The following is a 27,048-nucleotide window of genomic DNA, read 5'->3' on the forward strand; positions in this document are numbered from 1 at the left end:
CACTCCATGGAAGCAGGATTTTTCATCCACATCGTTATGGAGATGGATTTTTATAGACTGCTGTATGTTTTACTACCACAATCTGATTTTAATTGTCTGTTTGTAGGAGAGATGGATCGAGGACAATTATGGGAGATCGGGATGGACAAGTGAGTTGCTTTATAAAGCTAGAGAATCTTAACTTCTTACAATCTCTGGTTTTCTATACTGTGTGTCAGATTAAATTTCAGTAGTTAAGAGTTAAATTCCTTATCCCAGAATATGTATCAATGACTAGATTGTTGTCTTTTCCTCAGTAACATGCAATTTAGTTCAGGCTTGTTTATCATAAAAGTTAGATACAGTTATTCTGATAGAAATCAAACAAAACCAGTGAATTGTGTCAAAAAGGTAGAGTATTCCAAAAGATGGTGTAGAAAAGGCAAATTTACAAAGTACGCCTAAAATTCCCTCTTCTGAGGTTGCATGGAAATAACAGCAAAACTAGTAGAGATGTTTGTACGTTTTTGAAGGCCGGGGAAAAGACCTTCAGGGCACGTTCAAGCAATGAGAGACTAATTTTGTGGAGTCAAGGAATCCTCGAGTGCCCTTTACTGACGGTTAAGCTGTGAGACTGAGAGGGACCCGGATAGGCTGGAGAATTGGGCAGAGGGAATATTATTTATTCAAGAATGGGAAAGGCAGAGTCCTGCCCCTGGGGAGGAATAACCCTGTGCAGCAGTATGTGCCTGGGACCAACCAGGTGACAAGGACTTCTGCAGAGAAGGATCTTGGAGTCGTGCTGGACAACAAGCTGACCATGAGTCAGCATTGCACCCTCCTGGGAAAGGTCAGTAATGGCCTCGGCTGCATGAGGAAGAGCATTGGTGCCAGGTCAGGGGAGGTGATCCTTGCTCTTTACTCTGCACCCGTCTGGTGTACTGTGTCCAGTGCTGGATTTCCCCAGTACAAGCTAAGAGCTTACTGGAAGAAGTGCAGCCCAGAGCCATAAAGATGATTAAGGGCCTGGAACATCTTTTGCACGAGGAGAGGGCAAGAGAGTTAGGACCATTCAGCTTGGAGAAGAGAAAGCTCAGGGGTTATTTTATCAACATGTGTTAATAGCTCATGGGAGGGAGGGTACAGAGAACATGAAGCCAGGTCTTGTTCAGTAGTGCCCACCAACAGCACAAGAGTCAATGAGCAGACACACTGGAACACATCTGGAGACAAAACAAATCACTTTTTTTTTTTTCCTGTTTTGTTTTGTTTAAAAAAACCCTGAAGCTAGTCAAACACTGGAACACGTTCCATGGGGAAGTTGTGAACTCTCCAGCTGTGAAGATACTCAAAACCTGATGGGAGACTGTTCTGGACAGCCTGCCCTGGCTGACCCTGCTTGAGTAGGGTGGTTGGACTAGATGATCTCAGGACGTCCCTTCCATCCTAAATGATTCTGAGATTGAGTAGTTACAGTTGAGCAACTTTAACAATTAAATAAGAGTCCGTTTTGGGCAGTCCTGTAAATATTCTTTGCCTTTTAGCATTATCCAGATGAGCGCCATGGAGGACCAGACCGTCATTCACGAGACTCTCGGGAAAGTTGGGGTAGCTATGGATCTGACAGAAGAATGAGTGAAAGTAGAGGGATGCCCCCGCAGTCACGGTTAGTGTATTTAACTGAAAATTTTTTTTCTTGTGCACCTAAGGAATATTTTCTTTTGTGAAAGTGGGATGCAGTTTTTAGAAGTAAGATTCTTTTTTGCCAACTTTCACCTGGGAGTCTGTTCTCTGTTGGATAGAGTACAGATGAGTAGCTTTTTTCAGCTTGCTTTGTGCGTCAAAACATGCATCTTGGCATGATTTTTATTTCCTTTCACACTGAAAGTCTTTCTGTTTTCAATTAAACTTACCTAACATTACTTCCAAAGCTTGGCATTTTCAGGATAGCAGTTCTTCCCCAGTTTGTAGTTGTTGGAAGCACCAGCCCTTTGAGAGGAAAGCAAGTCAAAAAAATGCTTACAGATTGGGGTTCTGTGGGGTGTGTTTTGAGGTTTTGTGTCGTGGTTTTTATTTTTTAATAAGGCCTATGAGTAAGCCAGCCTACAGAAAAACACCAAAAATAAATTGACTGGTCAAAACAACAAGCTAGGATGGATTTTCAGAGCAACCTGGTACATCAGTATAGCATCAACCAGATTAAGAAAATCTTGTTATTTGTCATATTAGTTGCATTGGACAGAAGGCTTATTACTGAGATTTGACTTAACAGATAGCAATATAAATACAAGATTTGTATGTACCTTGGTAAAGCATTTGAGTAGTTGTTTTACTTTAATCTATTTCGTGTGCTCTGGCTCGTGTGAGAAGGTACGAATTTCACCCTTTTGCAGGGATGGACGTGACTGGGGAGATCATGGTCGAAAGTTTGAAGGACATCAAGATCGTTCATGGCAGAGCAGCGTGGATGGAGGAATGATAGGACGGGATCATGAGAGATGGCAAGGTATGCTTCTTGCACAACAGCTCATTAGTTGTGCTATGTAAAGCAGAAAATACAAGCATTATAATCCTTGGAGATGAAGTAAAATTATTACTGTGAATGTAAAGGAAGCATTTGAACTTTTTAGGTGGAGGTAGAGGCAGACCTGGTCATGTGATGCATCGTGGAGGCATGTCAGGGTAAGAACTTTAAAAAGCGTTAACTTTGTTTCCCTCTTAAGGGGTATCTCTTCTTTTCAAATTTGTGAAAGAAGCATTTTATGGGAGTATAAGTTATCTGGTTCCTTATTTAAATGTCAAGGAATAACAAAACATTCCCATGGGTTTTATGTAGTGCATCTTCTTGAAAAGTGAAAAAAAATCGCCCCAGAACACCCATTATATCAGCCAGTCTCCCAGAGTCACAAGAGAAAATCAAAATGTCTTGATCGCTTTCTAGGCGTGGAGGTTTCATGCAAGGGGGCAACCAAAGTCAGATGATGCATGGAGGAGGAATGCAAGGAGAAGGATTTGCTGGCCAGGAGAGAACAAACAGACCTAATGATCCTCGTTTCAACCGTCGCTACTGAATGTGTTTTAATTTTTAATGCAAGGTGGCAACCGAATTGAATCTGTTACCCAGGGTTACCATTAATTGTAACTTATGGGCTACTGTAAGTGTAATTTTTTTTTTTTTTTTTAAGCTGCTGCCATATTATATCACTCAATCCAATGTGAACTCATTTGTTTTGTAATGTGTTGTTCATATCCCGTTTAAAATGTTTGTTAATGAAGCATTCCATTTTCCATAAATAAAAGCCAGTTTACAGTTAATCGTTTTGTTTCAGCAGTCCCTGGAACTGGGAACGTGGGGTCACTTGTGATCGTAAGTCACGCTTATGATCCAGACCATTGCATCAACAACCTACACAGAGTGACACTGAAAGAATAGTATTTTATCGCCTGAGGAGACAATTATTCTAAGAAAAGGACATTTTTGACCACCATGGGAGGGGGAAAAAAAGCACCAACCAATTGAACTGAAGGCTTTTACTATCTCATGGTGATGGTTATTGCATCTAAAAAATCATACTTTAGGATGAAGGCTTTTATTTCCCACCAGGTGTTTAGCTGAACTGCATTTCTCTCCCAATTCCACCAAGTGGCCACACAGACCACCTTCACGTTCCCGGCATGACAGCCCAGCACCCACACAGACCTTGACAGCCAGTCCCTGACTGGCAGCTGTCCAGTCTGTTAAATCCAGTGCACAGAAACAATCGGGTAAACTCTGGTTTTGGGGTTGTGAGTTTTTTTGGTTCAGTTTGGTCTGGTTTTTGCCTGGTACAAAGATTTCTATTGGGCTATAAAAAAAAATAAAAAAATAATCCACATAGTGAAGGTGGAGACAAAGCTAAAGAGCTGCCTTCTATTCCCCACTTCCAGATAAACTCAGGATAGAGGAAACGTGACCCAACTTTAGCAGAACCTCAGAATGTCCGCTACTGGTGCAAGCAGAGTGTGTCTAGTGGTTAATTACTGCTGTAAAAAGCAAAGCACACAGTAAAACATAAATATACTGGTTAATTTAGGTTTGCATAGGACAGAAATCGGGTTTGCATAGGGCATTTTTTTTCAAACACCACATGTGGGTTCCCCGATTTTAAAAAATCCTCAGTTATTGAGCTTTTGCAGGCTGGAGACCTGAAGGTAGTTGTAATGAACATTAAAAAGATCATTCAAGTGTTTAAAAAAAAAAAAAATGTCTGTTAAATGAATCAAAACCAACCAAACCAAAAAGTTATTTTAATACTGCCTTACTCATTAACCTTACTGACTCTGCAAACCTGTTGGGAGTGTCAGCAACGGAAGGACAACTTCCAGAGCAGTCCCAACCCTTCTGGTCCTTAAAATGAAACCAAGTGAAGCATGTGACCTTTGTGATGAGAAAAGTAACTGCATTCAAAGGAACAATCCTACGGAGAAGGAAAAGCAAGGTGTGTTTTAGCATTCAAGGCACTACAGCTAATGGTAATCTCCCAGCAATTTCAAGCTCACACACAAAACCTGTTACCTGGCCTGCAGATGGAGAATGATGCTAACGAGCGTGCAAGAAGGATCCTGAGCATCTGCCTCGTTCCTATTTAACAACGCCCCCAAGGAAAGATCTGGTTTCCACAGTGCAGCAGAGCGAGCTGCTTGCCCTGCTGCGTTTGTCCCCCAGCATTTTGGTTTTGTGGTTTTTCAGTGTTGTTGTCATGGCCTCCCAAGTTGTTAGATCAGGTAAGAAAGTTTTTGCTTATGTTTGTCTGATCTCTGATGTTAGTTCAGGTAAAGTTTTTGCTTATGTTTGTCTGATCTCGGAAAGCTATAGCGATGTGAAGCGGAGCTCTTGCTATCTCAGCTGCTGCTTGTTTTGCAAAGACACACAGGCTCCACTGGGGGTGGCTGATTCAGTCCCCCAGTAGCTCTGGGCCAAAGAGGGAAAAACACCCCCAAAACCTGCAAATTTCAAGGTTGACCTGGTGGTGCATAACTCAGGAGTGATCCTCAGCGTGGAGGAACGCTCGCAGCACCCAGCTCTTCAAAGTCGAAGCCCAGCCTTCCTTGATCAGCGGAGAGGCGTTGTGCCTGTTTCAGAGCCTTTCACCGACTTGGGAAGTCTGTAATTAAATCTGCTGCCACAGGTAAATGGCATAAATCCTCCACAATTCCTGTTTAATTGATAACCATACTGAAGAGGCAGGCGGTGCAGGGTGTCGTCTGTGCTTCCTGGGAACTGTGCTAATAACAATTAGAGTAACTGTGGGAGGTGTGAGGTTGAGAAGGTGACCTCAGGCCAACCCTCCTGCCCTGAGAAGGCAACCGAAGCATCTGTGCAAGCCCAACTAGGATGCTTAAAGTGCTCACTTGCAAGAGAACTGTATTCACTTGTACATACGTTCCTCTTGTTTTTAGAATTACTTAAGATCAATCATAAAATACCATCGAGAAAGCTTATTACAATGAAGAACCTTTAGAAAGCAATCATTCAAGGCCAAAACAGTGGTACAGAAGATAACAAAAAGCACAGAGAACTTCCAAGCACACCAGGGGCACAGTAGTCCACCTATTTGTACGTAGCATGTGTACGTGAACCAAGACCATGGTTTGTTCTTAGTGATTACATTTTGTTTGTAGCAGAAGCTAAAGAGATGAAGATTCTCTTGATGACAGTGCCAGAACTTTCTTAGTGGGAGGTTTGGCCTGGTGGGATGGGGGAGTAGACATGGAACCATTCACCGAGTCCTAAACCTCACTCTGCCTCTCCCCTTACCTCCTGGGACATTCAAGCTGAAGGTGTTTTCAGAAAAGGCTTGCAAATAAGCACAGAAGCCATCCTGGAGATAGAAGAGAATTATTTTATTACTTATGATGATGATGATTAAAAATATGATTTTAATAAACATTAAACACTGCTCTGGAAAATTAAGTCCTCCGTTTTACAAAGGAGTAGTAAAGGTGTAGCCCAACGGTAGGCTGAGCTTCCCATGCAGACCGACCCTTATTCCAGCGGGAGAGAAGGGAACCCAGTAAATCCATGTTCCTAGTGCATCCTAGCTCAGCTGTTCCTTCCGTGAGATGTGCTGCTTTCAAAGTCAGCTGCCTAAGCTACAGCAAGCTTGTTACACAAGGCCTGGAAAATGGCAGACAGCTCCTGTCTTGCAGATGGAGTTAATTTCATTACGTACTGTTAATTGCCAGCATGCCCAGGAGCCAGCCTGCCGAGCAGCAGCCCTGCACAAAAACCTCGCAGCTCCGGGATCTGGCGTGTGCGTGGGGAACTGCGACAGAAACTCCCGCGGGAAAAGCCGTGCTGCTTCAAGGGCAGCTGCCAGTGGGAATCCAAGGAAGAACTGGGGGCATTGATAGAGATTATCGAGGTTCTAGCATGAAGAAAAGCATCTGGCACCTGCGCAACAGGCAGAAGAGTCGGAGGGGGTGCTGCTAAAGAAAGGGCTAAAGCTAAAATGAGACTTCTCGTAGGTCTGTAGGGAAGAGCTCACAACCAAGAAGGAAACAAATGATTTCTCATCCCTTGCAAGAGGATACTGACCGAATTCCCAAGTCAATGTGTGATGTGCCTATACAGCCACGGGAAGCCTGTGGCACTGGAAGTGATGGAGGCAAAATGTTATTGCAGTGGAGTGTAAGCTAACTAGGACCTAATCCCCCTTCTTCTCCCCCTGTGCCTTTCCCTCCCTCCGTCCCCTCACCGGTGAAGCAAGCACTACGTGGGATGCAGTTCCATGTCACGAGGCTGGGAGCTCCCCACCGCTGTTGTCACACCTTACTCTTGCTATTTGCATCGTACCCCATGATTCTGATGTGCTTGCCCATCCTACCTAGCGCAGACAGAAGCTGAATTGTATCATTCAACACTACATCCACTGCTGGCAAAGGCAGTGTGCGTTTGTTTCCCCCTCTTGTATCCACTGCAAATTATTTTTTTTTCCCCTTACACGTCCTCCACAATCAGATGAGCCTAGACCATCCTGCCACAGCTCCATTACAAGTGATTCTTTTGAAGGATTTAATGGCACTAAGGATGGTAGGATGGAGGATTCAGTAGCAAGGACAGTTAATTCTCCCAGTTACTTTTTTTTTTTTTTTCCACCATGAAAGTGACACAGGTAAATCTCTGGTTCTCTGCCACTGTGTTGAAATTATCTGGCTGAAAGAAAACAATACTTTGCACTGAAGGAAGGCTCGTTCCTCTCTTCTTTTGTGATTCAGGCATGCTGTTTATCCACTGCCCTCAAGCCATTATAACTTTGAAAGCTTCAACTAGGACTCTTGCCGTTGTTTATTACAATGTACAGTTTCACCTTGGGGGAACTTGGCAAAAGAGAAGTAAATGACCAAAAGATGGGCACAAAACAGTGACCCGTCTTGCCTTGCATTTTATTCTCTACCAGAATCTGGGAGTAGAATCTAGAGGACCCAATTCCCTGCTGCTACTGCCCGAAGGATGAGCCTTATGCCCTGTTCTGCCTTACACAGCCAAATATTGCAATGTCTTTTTGTGAAAAATTAAGCCTAGAGACTTTGACACTGTCCCGTGTTCCAGAAACAGGAGGGGTTGTTCTCTGACTGAACCTTAAAATGATGAACCTTCAAATAATCAGTTTCAAGAACTGATTGAACAAGCAAAGCCTCCTCTAGAAGCACTGCAAACAAGGGAGTAAAAAGATACCAGGGGGAGCATCCCATAATAATCCTGCTTCATGCCACAGTGCTGCCAGATGTAAACTTTTTATCCTTTTGCAGGACAGGTTCACCAGGGACAGCCAGAGTGCTTGATAACCGGTGACAGAAAAAGGTAGAATGAAAAATAATGACTGTGAAAGTCATTATTACAAAATACCTGTGAGGCAAAAAGCTGAACACTGGAAAGCAGTGCTGGATGTTTACGCACAACTACAAAATGCACTGGGGAGTTTTTAGACCCACCTGCTAGTGCCAACTCTTTTGTGAGGAAGGTATTCCAGAACTGTCTCATATAGTGCCACCAGGCCACTCTGGCAGCATCCAGTGTCACCATGTTCAGAAAAAGATTCTGGTGAGCTGAACAAAAGAAAACACTTTTTTTTTTGCTGTGAGGGCAGTCAAACAGTGGTATAGGTCATCCAGAGATGCTGTGGAGTGTGCAAGAGTCCTCGTTAACCTGGTCCAGTTATTCTATATTATATTATATATAATTCTGTGAGTTGCAGCACAGGTACTCTCATTATTAACAAGTCAGTTTTTACAGAGCCACTTTGCTCAGCAAAGGAATCTGATTAGCACCCTATCTTACCTACAATTATTTGTGTGGGCCACAAACTAAACTTGGCAAAGCATTTGACTTAAATCCAGCAACTGTATGAGAGGATCAGTCCCTTACTGAATGTAGACATTGCCATCGAGATGTAATAAGAGGAGAGCAGATGTACTGGGTCAGATGAGAAAGTCCTTCCCACTCACTATTCTTTCACTTTTAGAGGCAGGTGCATAAAGAAAAGTATGTCAGAACAAGGTGGACATTGAGCAACTGTTCGTCAGGTGATAAAAAATCCCCACGTCTGGCACTCCAGGGTTTAATGAGCTGCAGTTTCCAGCTGCTTCATTAGGCTTAAGAGCCACTGATGGACCCATTCTCCAGGAATTAACTTAAGCGCTTTTTAAAGCTATTTATACCTTAGCCAAATCCTCTGAAATCTCTTGACAGTAAGTTTCATCATAGATAATAACTATTTGTTAAAAAAGGAAGTAAAACCCCGGCAAATCCTTCTTCCTTTTTGTGTTTTCAATCTGCTTCCTAAGCTGAGTAAGCACTCAGCCAATTCTCCCTGCCTACCCCTAGCTGGGTCCCGGCTCGTTCTGTAACTAGCAGACTGAACCAGTGTGACTGCGTTAGCACACCTGTGTGACAGAAACGCTGCCCCTGCTTCCAGCAGCGAGGACAACCTCTGTCCCTAGTTTTGGAAGCATGAGCAGCAGCTCTGGGACAGAGACCCAAGGACACAGAGGTTACAAGCTGTGTAGTGACAACAGCCCATCTGATATACGCACGGATGCTTCCTCCTGTGAAAAGGGAACAGATTCATACTGATGCTACACCACGTCGTAACAGCTTCTGCAACCTCATGCCACAATCCCATTGCCAAGGGTTAAAAACACAGAATAAATCTGTAACTCCACCTTACAAAAGCCCTCCAGTGCTCTTTAGAGATGCCTCGGCTGTGACTGAAAACTAACCTCTGGGAAGTTTTCATCAGCATTAACACTAAAACACGCAAGATCCACAAACTGAAGCATACTGCGACCTAGCAAAACGTTTCACGCCGATACACTTGGCTCAAGTACTTTCCCTGTACTTGTATAACCCTCTCAGGCAAGCACGTGTGCCAGCCCATCCACCCGTTCCTCTACTAGCACGTTACTGCAATGCCACACACTTCCTGCAGACACCAGCTTCCCTCGGCACAGTCTGGTGGCCAAACGTGAAATGTTTCACATCTGCCAGCATGTGGATGAAGACAGACCCAAAGCAAGAATGAGCGACTCCAGTTTAGATCATATCGAGCTGGAAGACGCTCCCAGTTTGAAGGGGAGCATCAGTGAAGGGTTTTGCTTCTCCACCTCAGACCAGCTTCTGAAGTGCCAGTAGGAAGGAGAAACTGAAGCATGGTGGGGGTGCAGATTCACAGCTTGGCTACAGTGCTGCTGCTGCTGAACTGTAGGAGTCTGGCAAACCACCTCCTGGTCTAGTTCCCCTTGCTTCAACTTTGATTCAGGAAAAATCTTATTAGGTATCTAATCACCCAGAGATGTTCCATCAGCAGCGGGTATCTACAGGAGGGCAGCTTCAAATGTCTATGACAAAGTACGCAGCATTTGAAAGGGACCTTCAAGACCTGTAAGGTCCAAGCTAGGTGACCCCTGAACTCCCTCTGGAGTCCAGCCTGCAGAGAACTGACCTTTAGTTTTGGCCTTTTTAGGTTTTTTTGTCCTCCAGAACTGTTGGTGGGTTGCACTTGAGAGTCTTTACTTTGCAGCAACCGGTACCATCTTCCTTTTGCAAGAACCCTTCCTAGCAAAGGCAAGAGACAACTGCAGGTAACGTATGAGCCGCTTCCGATTCCTGCCTTTTTGTGTCCTGGACGTAGCTGGAGGGGTTAAAAAGTGACATGCTGTTAGTGCAGATGCAGTTTTATGGCCTGTTCTAGGGAAAGCGAACAGCTCGCAATGCAGAAAACGTCGCAGGAGCCGTGGAAATCACTTCCCAGCTACTTCGTTAATGCCTTGAGGGGGAATGGGTGGCAAGACTGAATGCATGCATCAAAAGGATTTTGGAATGAATTACTGTAGATGTCCTGCTAATGAGCTACTGTGACTTCTAAATCTACCATGCTACATTCTTGTCCTCCATCCCTAGAAACACCACTGCGATAAAACATCTCTTTAGCTTTTACAGCAACCTTCATCCCTGGGATTGCCTCCTGGGATTGCCTACTAGCATTGCCACCGTGAGAACAAAATGTTCGTACCTAACCCATCACGATACGGACATTCATTTTGCTTACGTGAAAAAAAAAAAATCCTCACAAAACTGACAGCAGGAATGAGTTGCCAGGAACCCACTTTCTGCCCAGGCCTTAATTTAACTGTACATTTCACATTTCAACAAAAAAAAAAAAAAAAAAAAAAAAAAAAAAAAAAAAAAAGCAGCATTGACTGCCTGTTCCACAGATATCTACCACCAGCAAATGATTTTCTTGTGGCTAACGGGTTCTTCTCTGTATGTCCCCGATACACAGTTCCATGTTCACGACAGTTCTTGCCAGAGTGAAATTCACCCTGTTTCTTGTGGTGATTTAACAGCTAGTTGTTACTTTCAGCTTCTTCCACAGCTACTTACATTTTGGCAGGGAACCAAGAAGAGCACTGTAATCTTTGTTCCTCCTCCCCTTCAGAGGAGCTATCAGTCTCCTATGGAAGAAGAGATGGAAAGCAAGAGTTCTCTCGCTTTCCAGGAAGCTCCTTTCCCATCTCCCATTTTGTATTGCTTCTTATCAGCAAACAAGGTTTCTGGTTAAAAAATAAAAAACAAACTAATTTCTGGTTTTATTCATGCAAAAACTAGAAGTAAGTCCGGTAGGAAAACAAAGCTTGGAGTCTCTAGGCATAAAAAAAATAATAAGGAAAGGAAAAAAACATCCATCTAGTTATTCAATGGCTAGTTTTGAGTTTAGCTCACGTTCATGTATGCGCTCACAGCTCAGCTGCAGACCAGCACTGTCGCTTTGCAAAGACCTGACAATACACAAAGACACAGTTGCAGTCGATGGGCTCTGTTCCTCAGTCACCTCTGCTCAATTCTTCACGTGGGCACTAGTTTTAAATAAAGTAGGAAAGCCCTCAGCCTCATTCTCCCTTCCATGGGGACCTCCGCTGTGACTGGAGACCCTTCCTGTTCCCATTTTCTCTCTTGCTCAATTGCCCAAAAGCTTTACTCAGAGGTGCCAGGATCTTAAAGGTAATTCCAGCCCCATTTTACAGGCATTTAAAGCAGCCAGCAGACAGAACACTTTTTCAAGCCAAGAGACAAACTGAATCCACTTAATTTTAGCCAACTGCTGGTAAAATCTGAAATCTAAACCCTTGCCTCCAAATAACCTATGCTGTGGAGCTGAGAATTCAGAACCAGGTGTAAATCTGACCGCACTACAGGTCACTGACTATGCATCTGAGGGCGCATTTGGGTCAGCTGGAAAATTTACAGTTAAACAACCACGTGATTTTGCTGCTCAAGCTCAGGTACTAGGTATAGCAATGCCCACAGGCCAAATAGCCTGGAGGAGGATGTTGCAAGCTTCCTATGACTTGCTAGACTTTTGTATAAGGCACTTATAAACTCCCCTTCTATTGCACCATGTCACCAACAACAAGTATTGTGACTAGTGTCAGCTACTCCCACTTGTGTGACAAGCCACAGACCACCTGGAGCAGCTTTCACGGCGCAACGTGCTCCCTGTCCAACAGACGCACTCCTTCCTCAGCCAGCTTGAAGACAAGTCCTTTGTCTTTGGAATGACATCTTTTACTGTTACCTTAGATATGTTTTTTATATATATTTTTTTTAACTACCGTTGGCTTGTTTTTAGATGCCATTCACCTTCAAGACTAATTCAACTTCAGAATAATCTGTTTCGTTAGCAAGCTTGGCAGCTTTAGAACAGGGGCTATACCTCAGCGTGTGGCCATCACTTCATTACAACTCATCCACGATCTCTGCTGAAGCCTCTGATCACCGGTAAGACAGATAGCAATTATTCCAGCCTGTGTGCTAAAACCAACCCAAATACAACTGGAAGTTCCAAAGTCTTTTATTGCAGCCCTTGCATGGCTGAGCTGCCCTCGAGAGGGATGGCCTGTGCACCATCCCAAAGACAACGCAGGATGGAGAGAATGATGAACCCTGAAGAACGTGTTCATTTGATAAGATCCTTCACATATTTCCAGCCTTCCACAGTGTATTCAGAGGCCCTGGTGGGAGCTACAGACAAGGCAGACATGACTGTCTGCACTCCTGCAAGGAAAGCAGAGAAGAATTATCCCAAGAAGAGCATTATTCAAGCCAAATTTCCTAATGTTATTCTAGCATTGCAGATCTCTCTAAACACAGAGAGAAAAATCTAGCTCCATCTCAGCAGCTTTCAAACACACTGAGGCATGAATGATCCTTGGTTCAAGTACAGCTTTACTGTCTCGGTAGCGTTTGTGACAAAAATTCCAACTTCAGGATCAATTTAAGGGATAAACAATTGCAAAACTGAAACAAAGAATTGACTTAAGTTGCATTTTACTTCTGGCCTTGTCACAGACTCCATGGGTGATGTTGGACCTATCACAGTATTTGTGGACCATGTTTCCCCACAATTACACGAAGACGTTTTGCTACACCATAAAACCCATAAATTAACCCACTAGGTATTTATAGTATGTTTTGGCCTTCAAACAAGATCTCTAAAATTCTAATAATAATGGGAATGCTCATTCCTTCTGAAAATTCAGAAGCTGAATTCAGACATAGTAGCATCTGAAGAGTTTATAAAACTCTTCAATCTTGAACCAATCTTAAGAAAGGTAAACCTTCCTTAAGAATAAGTCCTCATTTAGTTTTATGTTCTAGTTCCCCTGGTCACTACCAGTGCTGATGAACTCACCGGTGCATAAACTCTATCTATTTATTGTGGGGGCCACAGGCCTCCCCAAACACTTCACTGAAACATTCAATCTTAGATTCTAGGGTGGCATAGGCATGCCTGTCTTGGGGCGCAGCAGGGCAGCAAGCTTTCTAGGTAAAAGAAACACCAGCTCCTCTGGTTAGAAAAGGCAGACAGGTTGATGGGCACACATCCTCCTTATTTCAGACTTGGAACAACAAGAAATTAAGTCCAAAGTCACTCAGTGTGCTAGTGGTAAAACCTGGAGCAGAATACGCTTCCATAGTCCCACTCCCAATGCTCCTTCCACCAAACTGTAACATCTACTGCCTCCTTGTCCACCATGCAATTTAGGAGGACAGTACCGAAACCAGATTGGTACAAGCTACATCACTCTTGGCCCTTTGCTCCTTTCACTATTTGGTGAGAAGTTATTTTACCTTTATTCCAGGAATCAGAGGGGGAAAAGTCAAATTTTGGAGTGGGTGGGAGCTAGAAAGAGAAAGAGACCAAAAATCAGCGCTTTGAGGGGTTTTACTTGTAACAGGATTCATATCACCTTGGAGAAGCCTTTTGACCTCAGATCTTAAAGCTACTTAAGATGCCTACTCTCCATAAATCTCAAAAGGGATCAGAAGTGAAGCTTAAAGTCTGGACTTTGCTCTTTCCCCCAGTATAAAGTCAGGGCAGAAGGTAGCACTTATCATTTGGATGCTCCTAAAAATTACCTCCATAGCTATCTCCTTACAGTTAATCTGTTAGTTTAGAATAGTCTCTAACATGAAAAATGTTTTTCAGACTTTCAGCAAAGGCTTCTCCTGGTCTGAGGATTTTAAAAACTACAAATCGCTTGAAGAGAAGAGCCTCTTCAGGCAATTTAAATTCAACTTGATGAACTGTTAGCAGCTTGAGAAATTGGCAGGAGAATCTTTTCATTAATTTTTTCAAAAACGTCGGAACCTTCAGAAGTAGCTTAGGAATTCATTTCACTACATAGTGAAATGTCTCCCAGAGCATGCCTGCAATCCCCTCCTTGACCCTGCATGGGCTAGTTACCCCTTCTCCTTTGAAGTAACATCTGTGATCAGTATCTCTCCCCTAAATTTAAAATTTTACCCTCCTTCCATTTCAGCGCTCTCCAAACTATTCTCAATACGAAATCCAGCTTCAACAGCAGAACTCCTGTCAGCATCACTGGAACCAGAATATCACCCCAATGGTTTCTTCTCATTCAGAGAATGCATTTGTTTTGCCGACTGTGTTCATATGCACAGTCCTTACCTCCCAGCCTATGTAACTTGTCCACTCTTGGATAGCTGGAGGCAGCGCTGCTTGAGCCTTTTTGAGGGCTTCAGCACCTTGTGTGCTACTGCCCAGAAGCCCCTGATCATACGCCACATAAACTGCAGCTCCAGCCAGGCCTCCTTTGATGACAAACCTGAAAGAATCAAAAGCAACAACAGTTCAGTCCAGGTTATGACTCTCAGTGTGTCTCTCTCGGTAGGTTGTGCCCATCAAAGGGAGGGTATCAATAAAGCAACGTGAGGGTCACAAATACGCCACTGTCATGTCTTACCCCAGACAAAAAACAGCAGAAAAGTATCTAGCTACCTTCCTTTTCTTCCTAGGCCAAATATTCCCTGTCAGCCCCCTGAAACAACACCCATCCACATTTTATCAGCAGTAGTTTTCAAGAAAAAATGAGAGGGTGTCAAATACCTCAGCGTATGCGCCACTTATTAAATCTGAGAATCACTGGCATATACCTGGGATAAAAGGAACTAAGGATATTGCAATGGGTCAGACATCCATGCTCATTATGCAGTTCTTGCCATCTTGTTAATAAGTAATCTGATTAATCTGACAGACACCAATATCTTGTTAAGCTCCTTAGAGTCTGGTTAACACCTGGCCATGCCTGTTCCTGCACTGCCTGGGCTTTTAAAGTTTCTCAGTAGACTGCACAGTGTGCAAACACTAGTTTTACAACTGTAGTAGCAACCTGCAAAAACAGAAGGCAGGAAGATAATATTTGACCTTCATTTACGTTTTCATTATAGGTAAGAGATCTGGGGAGACCGACTTTTTCAAATTCACAGGGTGGGGAACTGTTTCCCCTTGGGAAAAGAAAACAAAAACTAAAAAGCTATTGCACACCTTGAGGAAACCCACCCACCCACCCACCCAGACAAGGGCTCGCCCGGGAGCAGCAACCGCCCAGGGCAGCCAGAGGAGCGATCGCGGCCGCAGCCCCCGGCTTGCGGGTACCTCGGGCCCTGGCAGCGCCTCCCTGCCGGCTGCCGCCCCCCGCCCGCAGCCCCCGGCCGGCACCCCCGGCCCGGAGACCCCCGCCTCACTGCACCGATTCGCCCTGGCCCCGAGAAACCGGCCAGGCCCCGGGGGCAGCCGTCGATCCTGGGCGGGCGAGGCCAAGGACGCGGCGGAGCCGGGCCGGCCGGGGCCTGCGGGAGGCCCGATGGGGCCGGCGCCCCCCGCGGGGGATGGAGGGGGGCGGGCAGGGCGCCGGGCGGGCTCCCCGGGCCGGGCAGCGCGGGCGCGGGGACTCACTTGACGGCGGGCACGAGCCTGGCGGCCATAACTGCGGCGGGGGCAGCGCGCGCCTCCCCGCCCCGCGGGGTCCTTCGGGAACTGGTCACGTGGTCGGACGGCCCCGCCTCCGCGGTTGCCACGGCAACCCCTTCCGGGCGCGCCCCTCGCTGCCCTGCACCGGCCTGTCCTGCTGTGTCTCGACGCGGCGTCCGTACGGCAGCGGGCCCGGGGCTTCGGGCCCGTTGTTCGTGACCAGGCGGCGCCCCGGGCCCCTGCGAGGGAGGTGCCGGCTACCCCGCGCCGCGGCCTGGCCCGAGCGGGGCCTCCCGCCCTGCCGCGGGAAGCTCCTTTGCTTCGGCGCAGCTGTATTCGCTTGGTCCGTTTTGTCTCTCTCTCTTTAATTTTTAATTAATAGAGCTCCCAACCTTTTGCTCGACGGGCTTATGTGAAATTTGGCCGAGGCAAGGCTGCCTCTTGCGTTTGGGAAGCACCGCAGCTCTCCGTGCCAGCATACACCTCTCCGTATTTTTTTCTTGATGCTAATAAAAACCCCAGACAGGTTCAAACCAGAATGTGTTTGCTGTCTTACTTACCTTTAAGCAAATATTACATGGCCTGAATTGCCGATACTCTGGTGACCGGGATCCCTTGTTTGTAGTAGGGGAGTAGAATTAGATGCAATGAATAGAAATAGAAATAAAAATAGTAAACACGTGCTGTGTTGGCAAATCACATTAGGCTTTTAACTTAAACCCCTTGACTTCCAAATCTCCCCGCGGACTTCTCAGCTTCAAAAATATCCACAATACTCTCTCAGAACCTTCCAGCTACTGGAGTTGATACATGTTCCCATTTTCCCTTTTATCTTCTCCAGGCCCCAGTCCTGCGAAGACCCCTGTCAGTGACCATCTCTGTGCCCTGGGTAAGACTGTTGATTTCATTATCTCACTAAGCGTTAGCCATACCCTGATAAGCCATCCCCCCCCCCCCCCCCCCAAAAAAAAAAAAAAAGGTACTGTTAAACATTTTAGGAGTGAGGAATGAGTGCTGACTCCACAAGTTCCTATGGAATGCTCATTGGGGACAGACATTTTAAAAAGTATTCCCCCAGTCCACTTTGTTTAAGACTGAATGCCAGACTGGTTGTCCTGGGGCAAATGAAAGGCCAAGAAAACTGTAATTGAGCAAGGCAGGAAGACAGACAGTTTCTCGAGCTTTCTCCAGACCTGTTTGCTGTCCTCTTTGGATCCCTTCCTCTTGTATGAGAGCGGGTTTCATTGTCTTCAGGCCTGCAGCTTTCTGTTTTTCATCCTGCCAAGGTTACTTCTCCTGCTTGGCACAGCATTTCTTGGGCAAGTGCAAACCAGTCCCAGGGCTGTGGTGTTCCCTCCCTTCAACAGGGAAGGAGTAACTTCTTTGCAGCTTCTTACCAAAGTGTTGATTGTCCGTGTCCTCGCTATCTTTCATTCTTGACAAAAGTGACCGGCTCCCAGTGGAGAGATTTCTCAGGTGGAGTCTCAGTTCTACACAGCACCTCTCATACACAGGACAGAAGAGGACTTTACATGCCTCTTGCAGGTTGGCTTCCAGGATCAGAGGAAGGATCACGGTATTTTGGCTGGAGTGCTCAGCTTCAAGACTTCGCTTTATTCTTCACAACTTGGAGGGATATGAAGCCAGTCGGGAAAGTGCTTTGTGCTACAGGGATTGTAGCTGGGCTTCTAGCTTTCTTCTGGAAAGACCCTTTTAACGCAGGTAGGTTTACCAGGGCGTTCATTCCAAACTAGAATTTAAGTTGCATAAGAGAAGAGGTTGAATTTCCAAGCTCTGACTGGTGGTCTCATTCCTGCCTATGGTCTTACCAGAGATGGTGCCCCCAAAGCAATGCTTCATTCCCAGCAACAAAGAGAAGCTTGAAACAAAGAGGAGGACAAAATGGTCTAACAGCACTTACAAGGGATCCTGCTGTCTTATGTGGGGAAAAAAATGACATGGACCTTTGCCATTGCCTTTCTTTTTTCTTGTTTTGATTGCAAACTCCTTGGGGTTCAGAACCATGTCTATAGATGTGCAGTGCCTGGCAGAAGAGGGCTGACATGTCTCCAGACTGATGGCAAAGAATAAATGATATGCAGAAGGCAGGAGGCCCAGAGCCTGGTTTATGTTGTACGTTTTTTTATAATGTGAAAACTGACTTCATCCATGAAACGTATTGGTCTGGTAACCCAGGCAAAGGGCACGTGACACAGGTAGCTTGCATAATTTTATCGTTATTCCCTATCAGTGATAGCCTAGGCATAATGTCCTCAACAAACACAGTAATAAAACACACCTCTTGGGCAGTTGGGCCTGGGGATTGTTCCATGGCAACTGAGCCATGCTGGCTGCCCATTTTTATCCATTATCCAACTCCATGGAAGAATGCTGAGCTGGGGAGGAGGGATGGCAATGGTGAAGCCAGGCTTGCCTGTTCGGTTTCTCACCTACCAGCTGCTGAGTGAAGTGGGTCAGGCTGAGCCTCCTGCTCCATGACAGAAGTATGGACCTGGGGGCTGTCAGGATGGAGGAGGGAACTGTCTGTTGCATGTTAGCGGAGCTAGGCCGACCTGCGTGCTACGTGCTGGAGCTTGTTGAGCTAGCCAAGCTTCACTGTGACCCAGGCCAAACCAGATCAGTGTGGCTGGCAACTTGACGCAAGGTGGCTGATGACAAACTTTTGTTGTAGGCACCTGTCAGAACAGAAAAGTCGCTCATCGTTCGAAGATTAGGTGATTTTTTATTATTTTCAGTCTAGCAAGAATTGGAAGGTATTGTTAATCTCATGGCTTCTTCAGGTTGGTCCTGCCTCTTCTAGTTTTGAAGAAGCATCAGGACTTCTGAGTACCTGCACACACGTTTCTGCTTTAGAGCTCTGTCAATAGTTAAGGGCAGCTCCTCTGCTACTTCCTTCACATTCTTATATATCTTTTCTTCTCTTTCCCATAAATAAGAGAGCTTATCTGGTGCCCGTGTTCTGCTGACTGGAGCCAGTGCTGGGATTGGAGAGCAGATGGCATATCATTATGCCAGATTTGGTGCTGAAATTGTTTTGACTGCTAGGAGGGAAGCTGTGCTGCAGAAGGTAAGAAGCTCCTTGTATCAGGGAAGACATAAGAGATTTGGACTTTTACCAAAAAAGCAACTGCAACAACAAATTAATTGTCAGCATGATAAATTTTCTTTCAGAACTGTTGTTAAGCAAAACCAGCTTAGTTATTTTCGAAATTCTTTCCACTTATGCAGAAAGATGGAACATGCCAGTGATGTGTTTTGAACCTGATTTGCTGGCAGTGTCCTGTGCCATTCTTCTCTGTAACTGATCTCCTGGATGGACTGCTTTGTGTTGCCACAGACCAGTGCCTGCTGCAATGTGCCAGTTTTTTCTTGCCAGAAGGCAGTAACACTGCATACTGGGAGGTGTAACCCAGAAGGGAGGTTGGCCTGTACAGGAAGATGCATATACATGGCCTGAACTTTTTACTGCCTGAACGTTTACGCGAGGAAAGGGTACAAAGCTGTGTCTGTGGAAGTTCAGATTGGATGTTAGGAAAAGATTCTTCACTGAGAGGGTGGTCAGACATTGGAACAGGCTCCCCAAGGAGCAGCGGTCACAGCACCAAGCCTGTCAGAGTTCAAGGAGCATCTGGATGATGCTCTTAGTCATATGGTTTAGTTTTAGGTAGTCCTGCAAGGAGCAGAGAGTGGGACTCAGTGTTCCTTATGGGTTCCTTCCAACATGAGATATTCTGTGATTGTATGAACTACAATTCCTGTGTGATATTTTGCAGCTTTTCAGAATCCAAACAGTTCTGTTTAAAGACTCAAACCTTTTTGTAAGTTAAATAATTATTTACCAGCTTGAATAGATGAGACTCCTTCATTTGTAGTTTATAACATGGGACAATATTTAGAGAAGGTATCTTGTAAACTGTGGGGACAGGTGACTTGCAAGGGAAGTTCCTCACTGTGCAGTGGTGCAAAAGGAGAGCTGGGGACAGTGAGCTTAAAAATAGTTCTTAATGCCTGGAAGGCATTATTTCAGCAAATAGCTAAACTGCGTATCATCGCTGAGCACCTTCACATACTCAACATAGCAAAGGAGCTATGAAAGATGAATACTGCTAGAGCCTTACCAGCTACTTAAGTATCACACTTATTCTGGAAGAGTTCTCCTGAAGAAGACTGTCAGGTCAATCTTGACCCTTTTCCAAGGTAGATTGAATCTGCATCTTGCTGAGAGTTACCTCTATGTAACTGTCTGGTTAAACTGAGTCTAGACGCAAAGTAAGCTCTCTGTGGGCTGAATAGCAGTAGATCTAAAATTAAAGTGTCTCTGTCCAGAATTGCCTGTCACTGACTGTAGTGTGGGGGAAAAAGTGCCTTACAGTGCCCTTATTTCTATTCTTTTCCCCCCCAATCCATATTGTTTAGTTTTCGTGTGTGTGTGTTCTTTTTTAAAGGTGGTGGAGAAATGCCTGATGCTTGGAGCAAAGAAAGTATTTTATATTCCTGCAGATATGTCTTCCCCTTCAGAGCCTGAAAGGGTGGTTCAGTTTGCTGTCCAAAAGCTGGGTAAGCATCTTGGGCATCTTTTTGGCTTTCAGGTGTATAGACAGTTCTCATTCCAGCAGGAAGCTCCTAGATCTTCTCCAAGATCCTTACCGAGGAGGATGTTTAGGACAGAAGGGTGTGGGGTTTGCAAATACCAGTCTGGATGTGGTCATCTTTTTAGCTGCCTTTCATGGGGAGGGCATGTCTTTTGCTAGAGGAGAAAAGTATGCAGGGAGCACTTGCTCACAGCACTTCACTAAAACCACACTGCAACGGCTGCAGTACCTCACCTGTCACAGGGTACCACATATACACACATTTGTCGTATGTGAGTGGGGACCCCTGCACACCCCCGACCCTGAACACAGCGCCTTGTGTTGAGACAGGCAGAAACTGGGAGGTCTGAAAGCAGTGACCTGCCTCTGGAGCAAAGCTCAGTCTGAGACTGTATGGAAGGGGAAGGTAGTCCAATTTAAACCAGGACTGATTCACACTACTCCCACTCTCATGCTTTTGCATTCACTCATTCACGCAAGCAACACGATGTTTATGACCCAGTACCCTGGCCAAGCTTACCTGTGGTGGTACAAAGGACAAGGGATGCCCACTGTCGGGTCCTCATCGTGTTTTCCAGGTTCTTGATTGGCAACCATGTGCTGCTTTTTGATTATTGTTGTGGTTTAAGCCTAGCTGGTAATTAAGTAGCATGCAGCCCCTCACTCAATCCCCCCCTCACCCAGAGGGATGGGGAGGAGAGTTGGAAAGGATTGTAAAACTTGAGGGTTGAGATAAGAACAATGTAATAATTGAAATAGAATAAAAATGAAAGAACAATAATAACAATGTAACAGTTATAATTAAAAGGGAGAGGGACAGAATAAAATCCAGAGGGAAGGGAAGAAAGAAACATGTGGTGCACAATGTGATTGCTCACCACCCACTGACCGATGCCCAGCTAGTCCCCAGGCAACAATCTGCCTGTCCCACCAACCCCCCAGGTAGATACACCAGGCATGACATCCCATGGTATGGAATACCTCTTTGTCTAGTTGGGATCAGCTGGCCTGGCTGTGTCCCTTCCCAATTCCTTGTGTCCCTCCAGCCTTTTCACTAGCGAGGCCTGAGAAACTGAAAAGTCCTTGGCTTAGTGTAAACATTACTTGTCACAGCACTCCCCAAACTAGCCAGCTACAACAAGGTCTTTTACCATCTCATACCAACACACTCTTCATGCCAGTCCCTCTGCTGCCTTCTCCTAGTCTCTCCTCACCCAGGGCACACATGCTCACTCTCTCTTCTCTTTGATTCTTCCTACCCTCTCTTCCTTGGCTGCCTAACCTCTTAACAGAACCAGCCACAGCTGCACCTTATCTACATCAGCCAACCCACCGCCCCTGAAGCCAGCCCACAGTTGTATATTTATCAATGCTAATTAACTCAGCTTCATTCCTCTACAATTACTTAGCAGCAACTAAAAACATCAGTGCGTTATAAACATTGTTCTCGCCTCAAAGCCAAGACATAGCACCGTACTAGCTCCCAAGAAGGTAATGAACTCCATCCCAGCTGAAACCAGGACAATTATCTTTTGTGCCCTGTAGGAGTTGAGTGATTATGATGCTTTGCCTCTCTATCTTGTCTCATTTGGGTCAGACTGTCATTAGGCAGCATTTTCTGTTATATTCACTACCCTTTTGTCCATTTTTTTTGAGTGTCTCAATTACTTCATTATGCTCTTGGTTTTACTGATGTGGGTGTCTTAAGAAATTGTGTGTAAATATGCTGTGGTCTGGATGACCTGCCAGTCCAGGGGCTATCAATTAATAACTTTTCTTTTAAATCTTCTGCTGTTTCTGCTGATACATTCCCATACTAATTGTAATTTTTCTGTTACAAATTTGTATACTTATAACTTTGAAAATAGTTTACCACCAGAAGTATGTTCCAAGTCTGCATTACCCTGAAACATCGTTTCAGAGAGCTGCTGTCAAAGAAGAACATCTTTCCTTCCAATTCTACCCTCGAGAAGAAGGCAAAGCTGCTCCCAGGTGGACACATTTTGTGTATCTTCATGGATAAGTGCTTTCTAGCTGCCTGAGGGAACAGCTGGTTCGTTCAGCCCTCCTGCTGGCATTTCTGCTGGGTTCCTTGGTTCCTGGGTCGGGGATGGCCCCTTGTTTCACTGCTTTTTCTCCTGTCCCGCAGGGGGACTGGATTACCTGGTATTGAACCACATTGGCGTGACCCGTTTCCAAATGTGGGCTGGAGATGTGGAATACACCCGCTGGCTCATGCAGGTGAGGTTTCCCAGCAGGAAGAGCTCAGCTGGGATGGGGTGAGTCTGGCTTCTCCTGGGACAGCTTTGGGAAGCTCAGAGGCACGTTCAAGTCTATGTCAATGGGTAAGAACAAATGTTTTACTTCACTGGTGTTCCAAGCCAAACGGTTTGGAAGCTTTGTTGCTAGACAGGTGTTTTGCTCAGTTGTGTATGTGCGCAGAGGAATGTCTGGGAAGAACTTCACTTCTTCCTTCTGTCCTTGTTATCTCCCCTTAAAGCAGGACTGTTAGGGATTGATGGATAGCTAGGGGCAGCTCTGCAAGGTATGTCTAGCTTATGAGGGCCAACAGGTGGGGAGCAAGCACTTCCTACGAGTCTATAGCAAGTGCACGTGTCATTGCAGAACACAATAAGGCTGTTTGAAATGGTGTTTGCTGTTTGAGTCTGCTCTCAGATTCAGAGTTTTCTTATAGAATCACTTTGGTACCAGATTTTGGAACCATGAAGAGCTGTTTTCTTGATTCAGTCTTCTTAGGTCAGGTGAGTCATATTCATTCTGTTTCATGTTGGAAGGAGCCTGTTTGCTGGAGAGAAGGGAGCTTGGGATCACAGGTGAGAGATTTCTTACAAGTTAGAGAGCAGTCAAGCTCAGAAGAGATGCTGAATATTATGCTTTGTCATCGTCTGAGCTCAGTCAAGAGAAACTCAAAAGGAGAGCAAATTGAGATGCTACTGGTGTCCTTGTTGCTGGATAGGGATTGCAGAGTCAAGAATAGCATATAGAGAAATCAGGGACAGCTAACTGTTTCTTCTCAAGAAATCTGTATGTTAAAGCCCAGGAATAACCTTTGCTCTGACTTTTCTCCATTGCTTTTTCTGGAATCTGAAAGACTCATGGATGCAATGTTTGTCTCCATCTTCATAGAGATGATTCTTTTCACTTGATGCTTGAAAACGCAAATTCAAGCCACGCTCCTTTCTATGTGACCACTGTATTGGCTTTTTTGCCTCATGCTGGCCTTCCCTCCAAACCTTCTTGCTTCTTCCATGTCTACTTTTATCATTCCAGGTGAATTTCTTCAGTTACGCAGCACTTGCAACAGCAGCTCTTCCCACCCTGGAGAAAAATGAAGGCTCTCTGGTGGTAGTTTCTTCCCTCACAGGTTAGTGTCTTAGACTGGTGTAAGTGCTGGCCTTGTGAAAACAAGGATTCCCAGCACATCGTGTTTCTCTGTGTCCTTCGACCCTTCAACACGTTTTCAAGCTGTGCCTTTTACAGTAGCAAGCAGGATGGTGCTGGCTGGCCTTCTTGTTTTCTGGAAGAGCTTTCTGTGTTGCAGCATTTTGCATTCCCTTGGAACTTTGTTCATCATGTGGCCAGATCTGCTGCTTTGGCTCCTGTCCCTCACAGCCAGGCCCATCTCTCCTGCATTTCTGACACAGCATTAAGACCATCCTGCCACTTCAAGGCCCTCTGGCTTTGGCCAGCCTGAATTAGCAGGCTGCTGAGTAGCTACACCTACTCTACAGGGTGGAAAGGCAGGAGAAAGTCTTCGGTGTGTGCTCAAGGGAGCTGCATCACTATATACAAGTTTATAGAGTATGGCTTATCCCTGCCTTGTGACATCAGGTGCTTTGGTGCCAGCAAAATGTCATGGCCAGATGCACCAGCATGTGACCCTATCCATGTGTTTGCATGTGATGGGGGAGGGGAGCTGCGGGTAGAGCAGCACACTGGGCTTTTTAGCCCAGCATATGACCTGGTTACTGTGTAAGTTAAAAGAAATTTCCTTCCCTTATCCACGTACGTGGTGGCTGTTGTGCTGGAGTGTGCTCACACGAAGCGGCATAATTTTCTAAGTGTGTGTGACTAGAAATAGAGGGAAACTCACCTGAACAGAACATGGGTTGATGCGACGTGGCAAAGCCTCTGTCTTCGCTGAGGTTTCCTCTCCATGGCACCATCCTCCTTACAGCCACTTTCCTGGTGTTTTCCATTCTCTCCCTTTCCAGGGAAAATACCCACTCCCTTCACCACTTCTTATTCTGCCACCAAGTTTGCACTGGACGGATTCTTCAGCTCACTGCGTCACGAACTCATCATGCAGAAGAGAAACATCTCTATCACACTGTGCATCCTGGGCCTGATTGATACTGATACAGCATTAGAGAATATCAGGTGTGTATTTGGAGGATGACGTAGGAGTCTGGGAGGGAGTGTGTCTGCAGGAACATGTCTCTTCTTGAAAGCATGCAAAAATGCACCATAACTATGTTTAAGATAGCGTGTGCATCTGTTTGGGTGTGCAAGAAAACTAATGGGAAGAGTGTGTCACCTTGGGAACATCATGGGGGTTGTGCACGTCCACCCAAGCATATAAGAGGAGCATGCAGAACTCTGTAGGCAGGCAGTCTGCACAGTTAAAAACACACCAAGGGTTGGCTGGCTTTGAGTGATCCTCTGACTGTTTCCTTCCAGGGGCAAAGTGCACCTGACTGCTTCTCCTGCTCCTGAAGCTGCACTCGCCATCATCCGGGGGGGTGCCATGCGGGTACAGGAGGTTTTCTACCCATGGTGGCTGCAGCACGTGTGCTGCCTCTGGGTTTTGTTCCCCAATAACCAGATTTTACAGAGTTACTATAACTACAGCAGCCCTTGAGGGATGCCCAGTCTCCTCTCCCATCCTGCATCCTTTGTTATCACCCTCGTCCCACTCAAGCAGTGGTGTCGTGCCTGAGCAGGGCAGCAGTGGTGGCCAAGTAACCTTAGCTCTTTTCAGAAGACTGTTCTTGGTCTCCCTCTCATCCCGCTTCAGCCGCAGTTCTGATCTTTTTGCCCGTCCATCAGAGACCTTTCCCACGGTCCCCTCTGCCTTAGCCCTCCACCCATCTTCCCTCCTTCAGCCTCACCGACCTGCTTGCACTGCCTCCAGTGTTCTCCCAGCTCCAGCTTTAACCTTGGTCTGTATGGGATGTCCTGGAATATCTGTACATTCCTGGGACACCCTGCTCCACTGCTTCATTGTTTTGTAGGCTATGTGATCCTTCTTGCTTCCTATGAGTAGAATTTTAATCTCCGTTTTAATTAAAACTATTTTTTTTAATGTGTTGGTGTTACTTGTCGATGCTTCCTCTGTGAAGGAAGGCTGGTGACCTGACCTCTGTGAGCACAGGCCTGTTGGTGTGTGTTTGCTGACTGCACAGGACCCGTTAAATCAGCTCTTCCTTGCTGTAAATGCCAAGACGGGTTGATAATTCCTGCACTGAGCAAGAGAAAGAATGTGGAGGGAATTCTTCCCTGACACCTTGTATTGGGTCTGGCTGAGCCCCCAGGGCTGTCTCTCCAACCTCCCCCCCATCACCAGGAGGCTGGGGTGGACAAGATCTTGGGAGGGGACATAGTCAGGACAGGTGACCCAAAGTGACCAACAGGGTATTCCACACCACGTGGCGTCTGCTCAGATATAAAAGCTAACAGGAAGGAGGAGGAAGCGGGGATGTTCCTTATTTACCATGTTTGTCTTTTGGAGTAACCACTCTGCGCTGCGGCCCTGCTTCCTGGGAAGTGGCCAGACATCGCCCGCCGATGGGAAGTAGAGAACATCTTTTGTTTTCCTTCACTTCCACATGTACAACTTTTGCTATTGCTTCATTAAAGTGCCTTTATCTTGACCCACAAGGGTTTTTTTTTTTCTATCTTATTTTCTCCCCCCCAACCTTCTGCTGAGGAAGGGAGTGATAGAGCAGTTTGGTGGGCACCACACGCATTGCTCTGGATATGTGTCGTGGGTTGTAAGTTCTAGCAGCTAAGAAAAAGCAGTCTCTGCTTAAATCCTGCCGGGCTGTGGATGGATAAAATATCCTGCGTGGGCTCCTTGGTGTCTGAGAGGCTGGTTATTGCGTGGAGCGTTCCTGTCTGCAGTGCACGAATCCTGAAGCAGTATTTAGTAGCTTTGAAAGCTGACTGTTTTGTAGAAGCTGGTTAACGGCTTTGGTGTTTACTGGAACAGCCAGGTATTGCTAAAAAACAGGCTGGTCTAGGGGATACAGAACTAAAATGGGGTGTGCAGAGCCTTGCCAACCGCAAACTTTCTTCCCTCATAGCTGGGCTTCTCCAAGGAGAAAAAAACCCAACAGGTTGAGGGGTACAGTCTAGGCAGTGAGAGGTGGCTTCCTGAGGTCACCGCGTGTCCCCCTCCTCCTTTGCTCTGTGGACAGCAGGGTGCTAGACGAAGTGCACTCTTGTTCTGAGCTAAATATAAAACTTGGGTGCCTGCAAGTGACATCACCGCAGCCTGAGTTCTTATTCTTGTTTCTGGAAATGGTGTGTGGAACTTCTAGTTGCAAGTACATTTTATTCACATCCTAGGAACAGATGCCAGCTGAGTGTTTTCCTTCCTCTCTGCCATTGACTGGATT

General features: G+C 45.7%; 3 protein-coding genes across 7 annotated transcripts in view; 2 read left to right on the forward strand and 1 right to left on the reverse strand.

Moving 5' to 3' along the window:
* LOC101922733 (scaffold attachment factor B1) overlaps positions 1 to 3,294 on the forward strand; it is a 20,366-nt gene extending 17,072 nt beyond the window's left edge. Inside the window, exons 17-21 of the mRNA XM_055805700.1 lie at positions 107 to 149; positions 1,524 to 1,645; positions 2,373 to 2,485; positions 2,610 to 2,661; positions 2,921 to 3,294. Coding sequence (XP_055661675.1) covers positions 107 to 149; positions 1,524 to 1,645; positions 2,373 to 2,485; positions 2,610 to 2,661; positions 2,921 to 3,050 — 460 coding nt within the window. The 3' untranslated portion in view covers positions 3,051 to 3,294. The remainder of the gene's footprint in view (positions 1 to 106; positions 150 to 1,523; positions 1,646 to 2,372; positions 2,486 to 2,609; positions 2,662 to 2,920) is intronic.
* Positions 1 to 15,926, reverse strand: part of MICOS13 (mitochondrial contact site and cristae organizing system subunit 13) — a 22,824-nt gene extending 6,898 nt beyond the window's left edge. Inside the window, exons 1-4 of one of the 4 annotated variants that reach the window (XM_055805702.1) lie at positions 15,780 to 15,926; positions 14,493 to 14,649; positions 5,777 to 5,840; positions 1,893 to 1,968 (exon numbers count right to left, since the gene is read on the reverse strand). In XM_055805702.1, the coding sequence (XP_055661677.1) occupies positions 1,893 to 1,968; positions 5,777 to 5,840; positions 14,493 to 14,649; positions 15,780 to 15,808 (326 nt within the window). In that variant the 5' untranslated portion in view covers positions 15,809 to 15,926. Of the gene's footprint in view, positions 1 to 1,892; positions 1,969 to 2,389; positions 2,519 to 5,456; positions 5,841 to 12,353; positions 12,575 to 13,651; positions 13,704 to 14,492; positions 14,650 to 15,779 lie in introns of those variants that run through there. The other 3 variants (XM_055805705.1, XM_055805706.1, XM_055805704.1) reach the window with 3 other exon arrangements.
* HSD11B1L (hydroxysteroid 11-beta dehydrogenase 1 like) lies at positions 14,656 to 26,301 on the forward strand. Of its 2 annotated transcripts, none has more exons than XM_005240814.3 (9): positions 14,656 to 15,271; positions 16,636 to 16,683; positions 17,340 to 17,516; positions 18,752 to 18,882; positions 20,261 to 20,372; positions 22,557 to 22,648; positions 23,699 to 23,792; positions 24,643 to 24,808; positions 25,109 to 26,301. In XM_005240814.3, the coding sequence occupies exons 3-9, from the start codon at positions 17,432 to 17,434 to the stop codon at positions 25,287 to 25,289; spliced, it is 861 nt and encodes a 286-aa protein (XP_005240871.1). In that variant the 5' UTR covers positions 14,656 to 15,271; positions 16,636 to 16,683; positions 17,340 to 17,431; the 3' UTR covers positions 25,290 to 26,301. The 2 variants fall into 2 exon arrangements, with proteins under 2 accessions (XP_005240871.1, XP_027647385.1); XM_027791584.2 differs by lacking the exon at positions 14,656 to 15,271 and adding an exon at positions 15,961 to 16,137.
* Positions 26,302 to 27,048: the final 747 nt, after the last annotated feature.

Source organism: Falco peregrinus, chromosome 5, assembly GCF_023634155.1.
Source record: "Falco peregrinus isolate bFalPer1 chromosome 5, bFalPer1.pri, whole genome shotgun sequence".
Lineage (NCBI taxonomy): Eukaryota > Metazoa > Chordata > Aves > Falconiformes > Falconidae > Falco > Falco peregrinus.

What these genes read in the sequence shown, in the direction of transcription:
- HSD11B1L (XM_005240814.3), top strand. Translation starts at nt 17,432, where the DNA reads ATGAAGCCAGTCGGGAAAGTGCTTTGTGCTACAGGGATTGTAGCTGGG. An exon ending in ACACCCGCTGGCTCATGCAG is followed by an intron (nt 22,649 to 23,698) that starts GTGAGGTTTCCC and finishes TTATCATTCCAG; the next exon opens with GTGAATTTCTTCAGTTACGC. An exon ending in GGTAGTTTCTTCCCTCACAG is followed by an intron (nt 23,793 to 24,642) that starts GTTAGTGTCTTA and finishes CTCCCTTTCCAG; the next exon opens with GGAAAATACCCACTCCCTTC.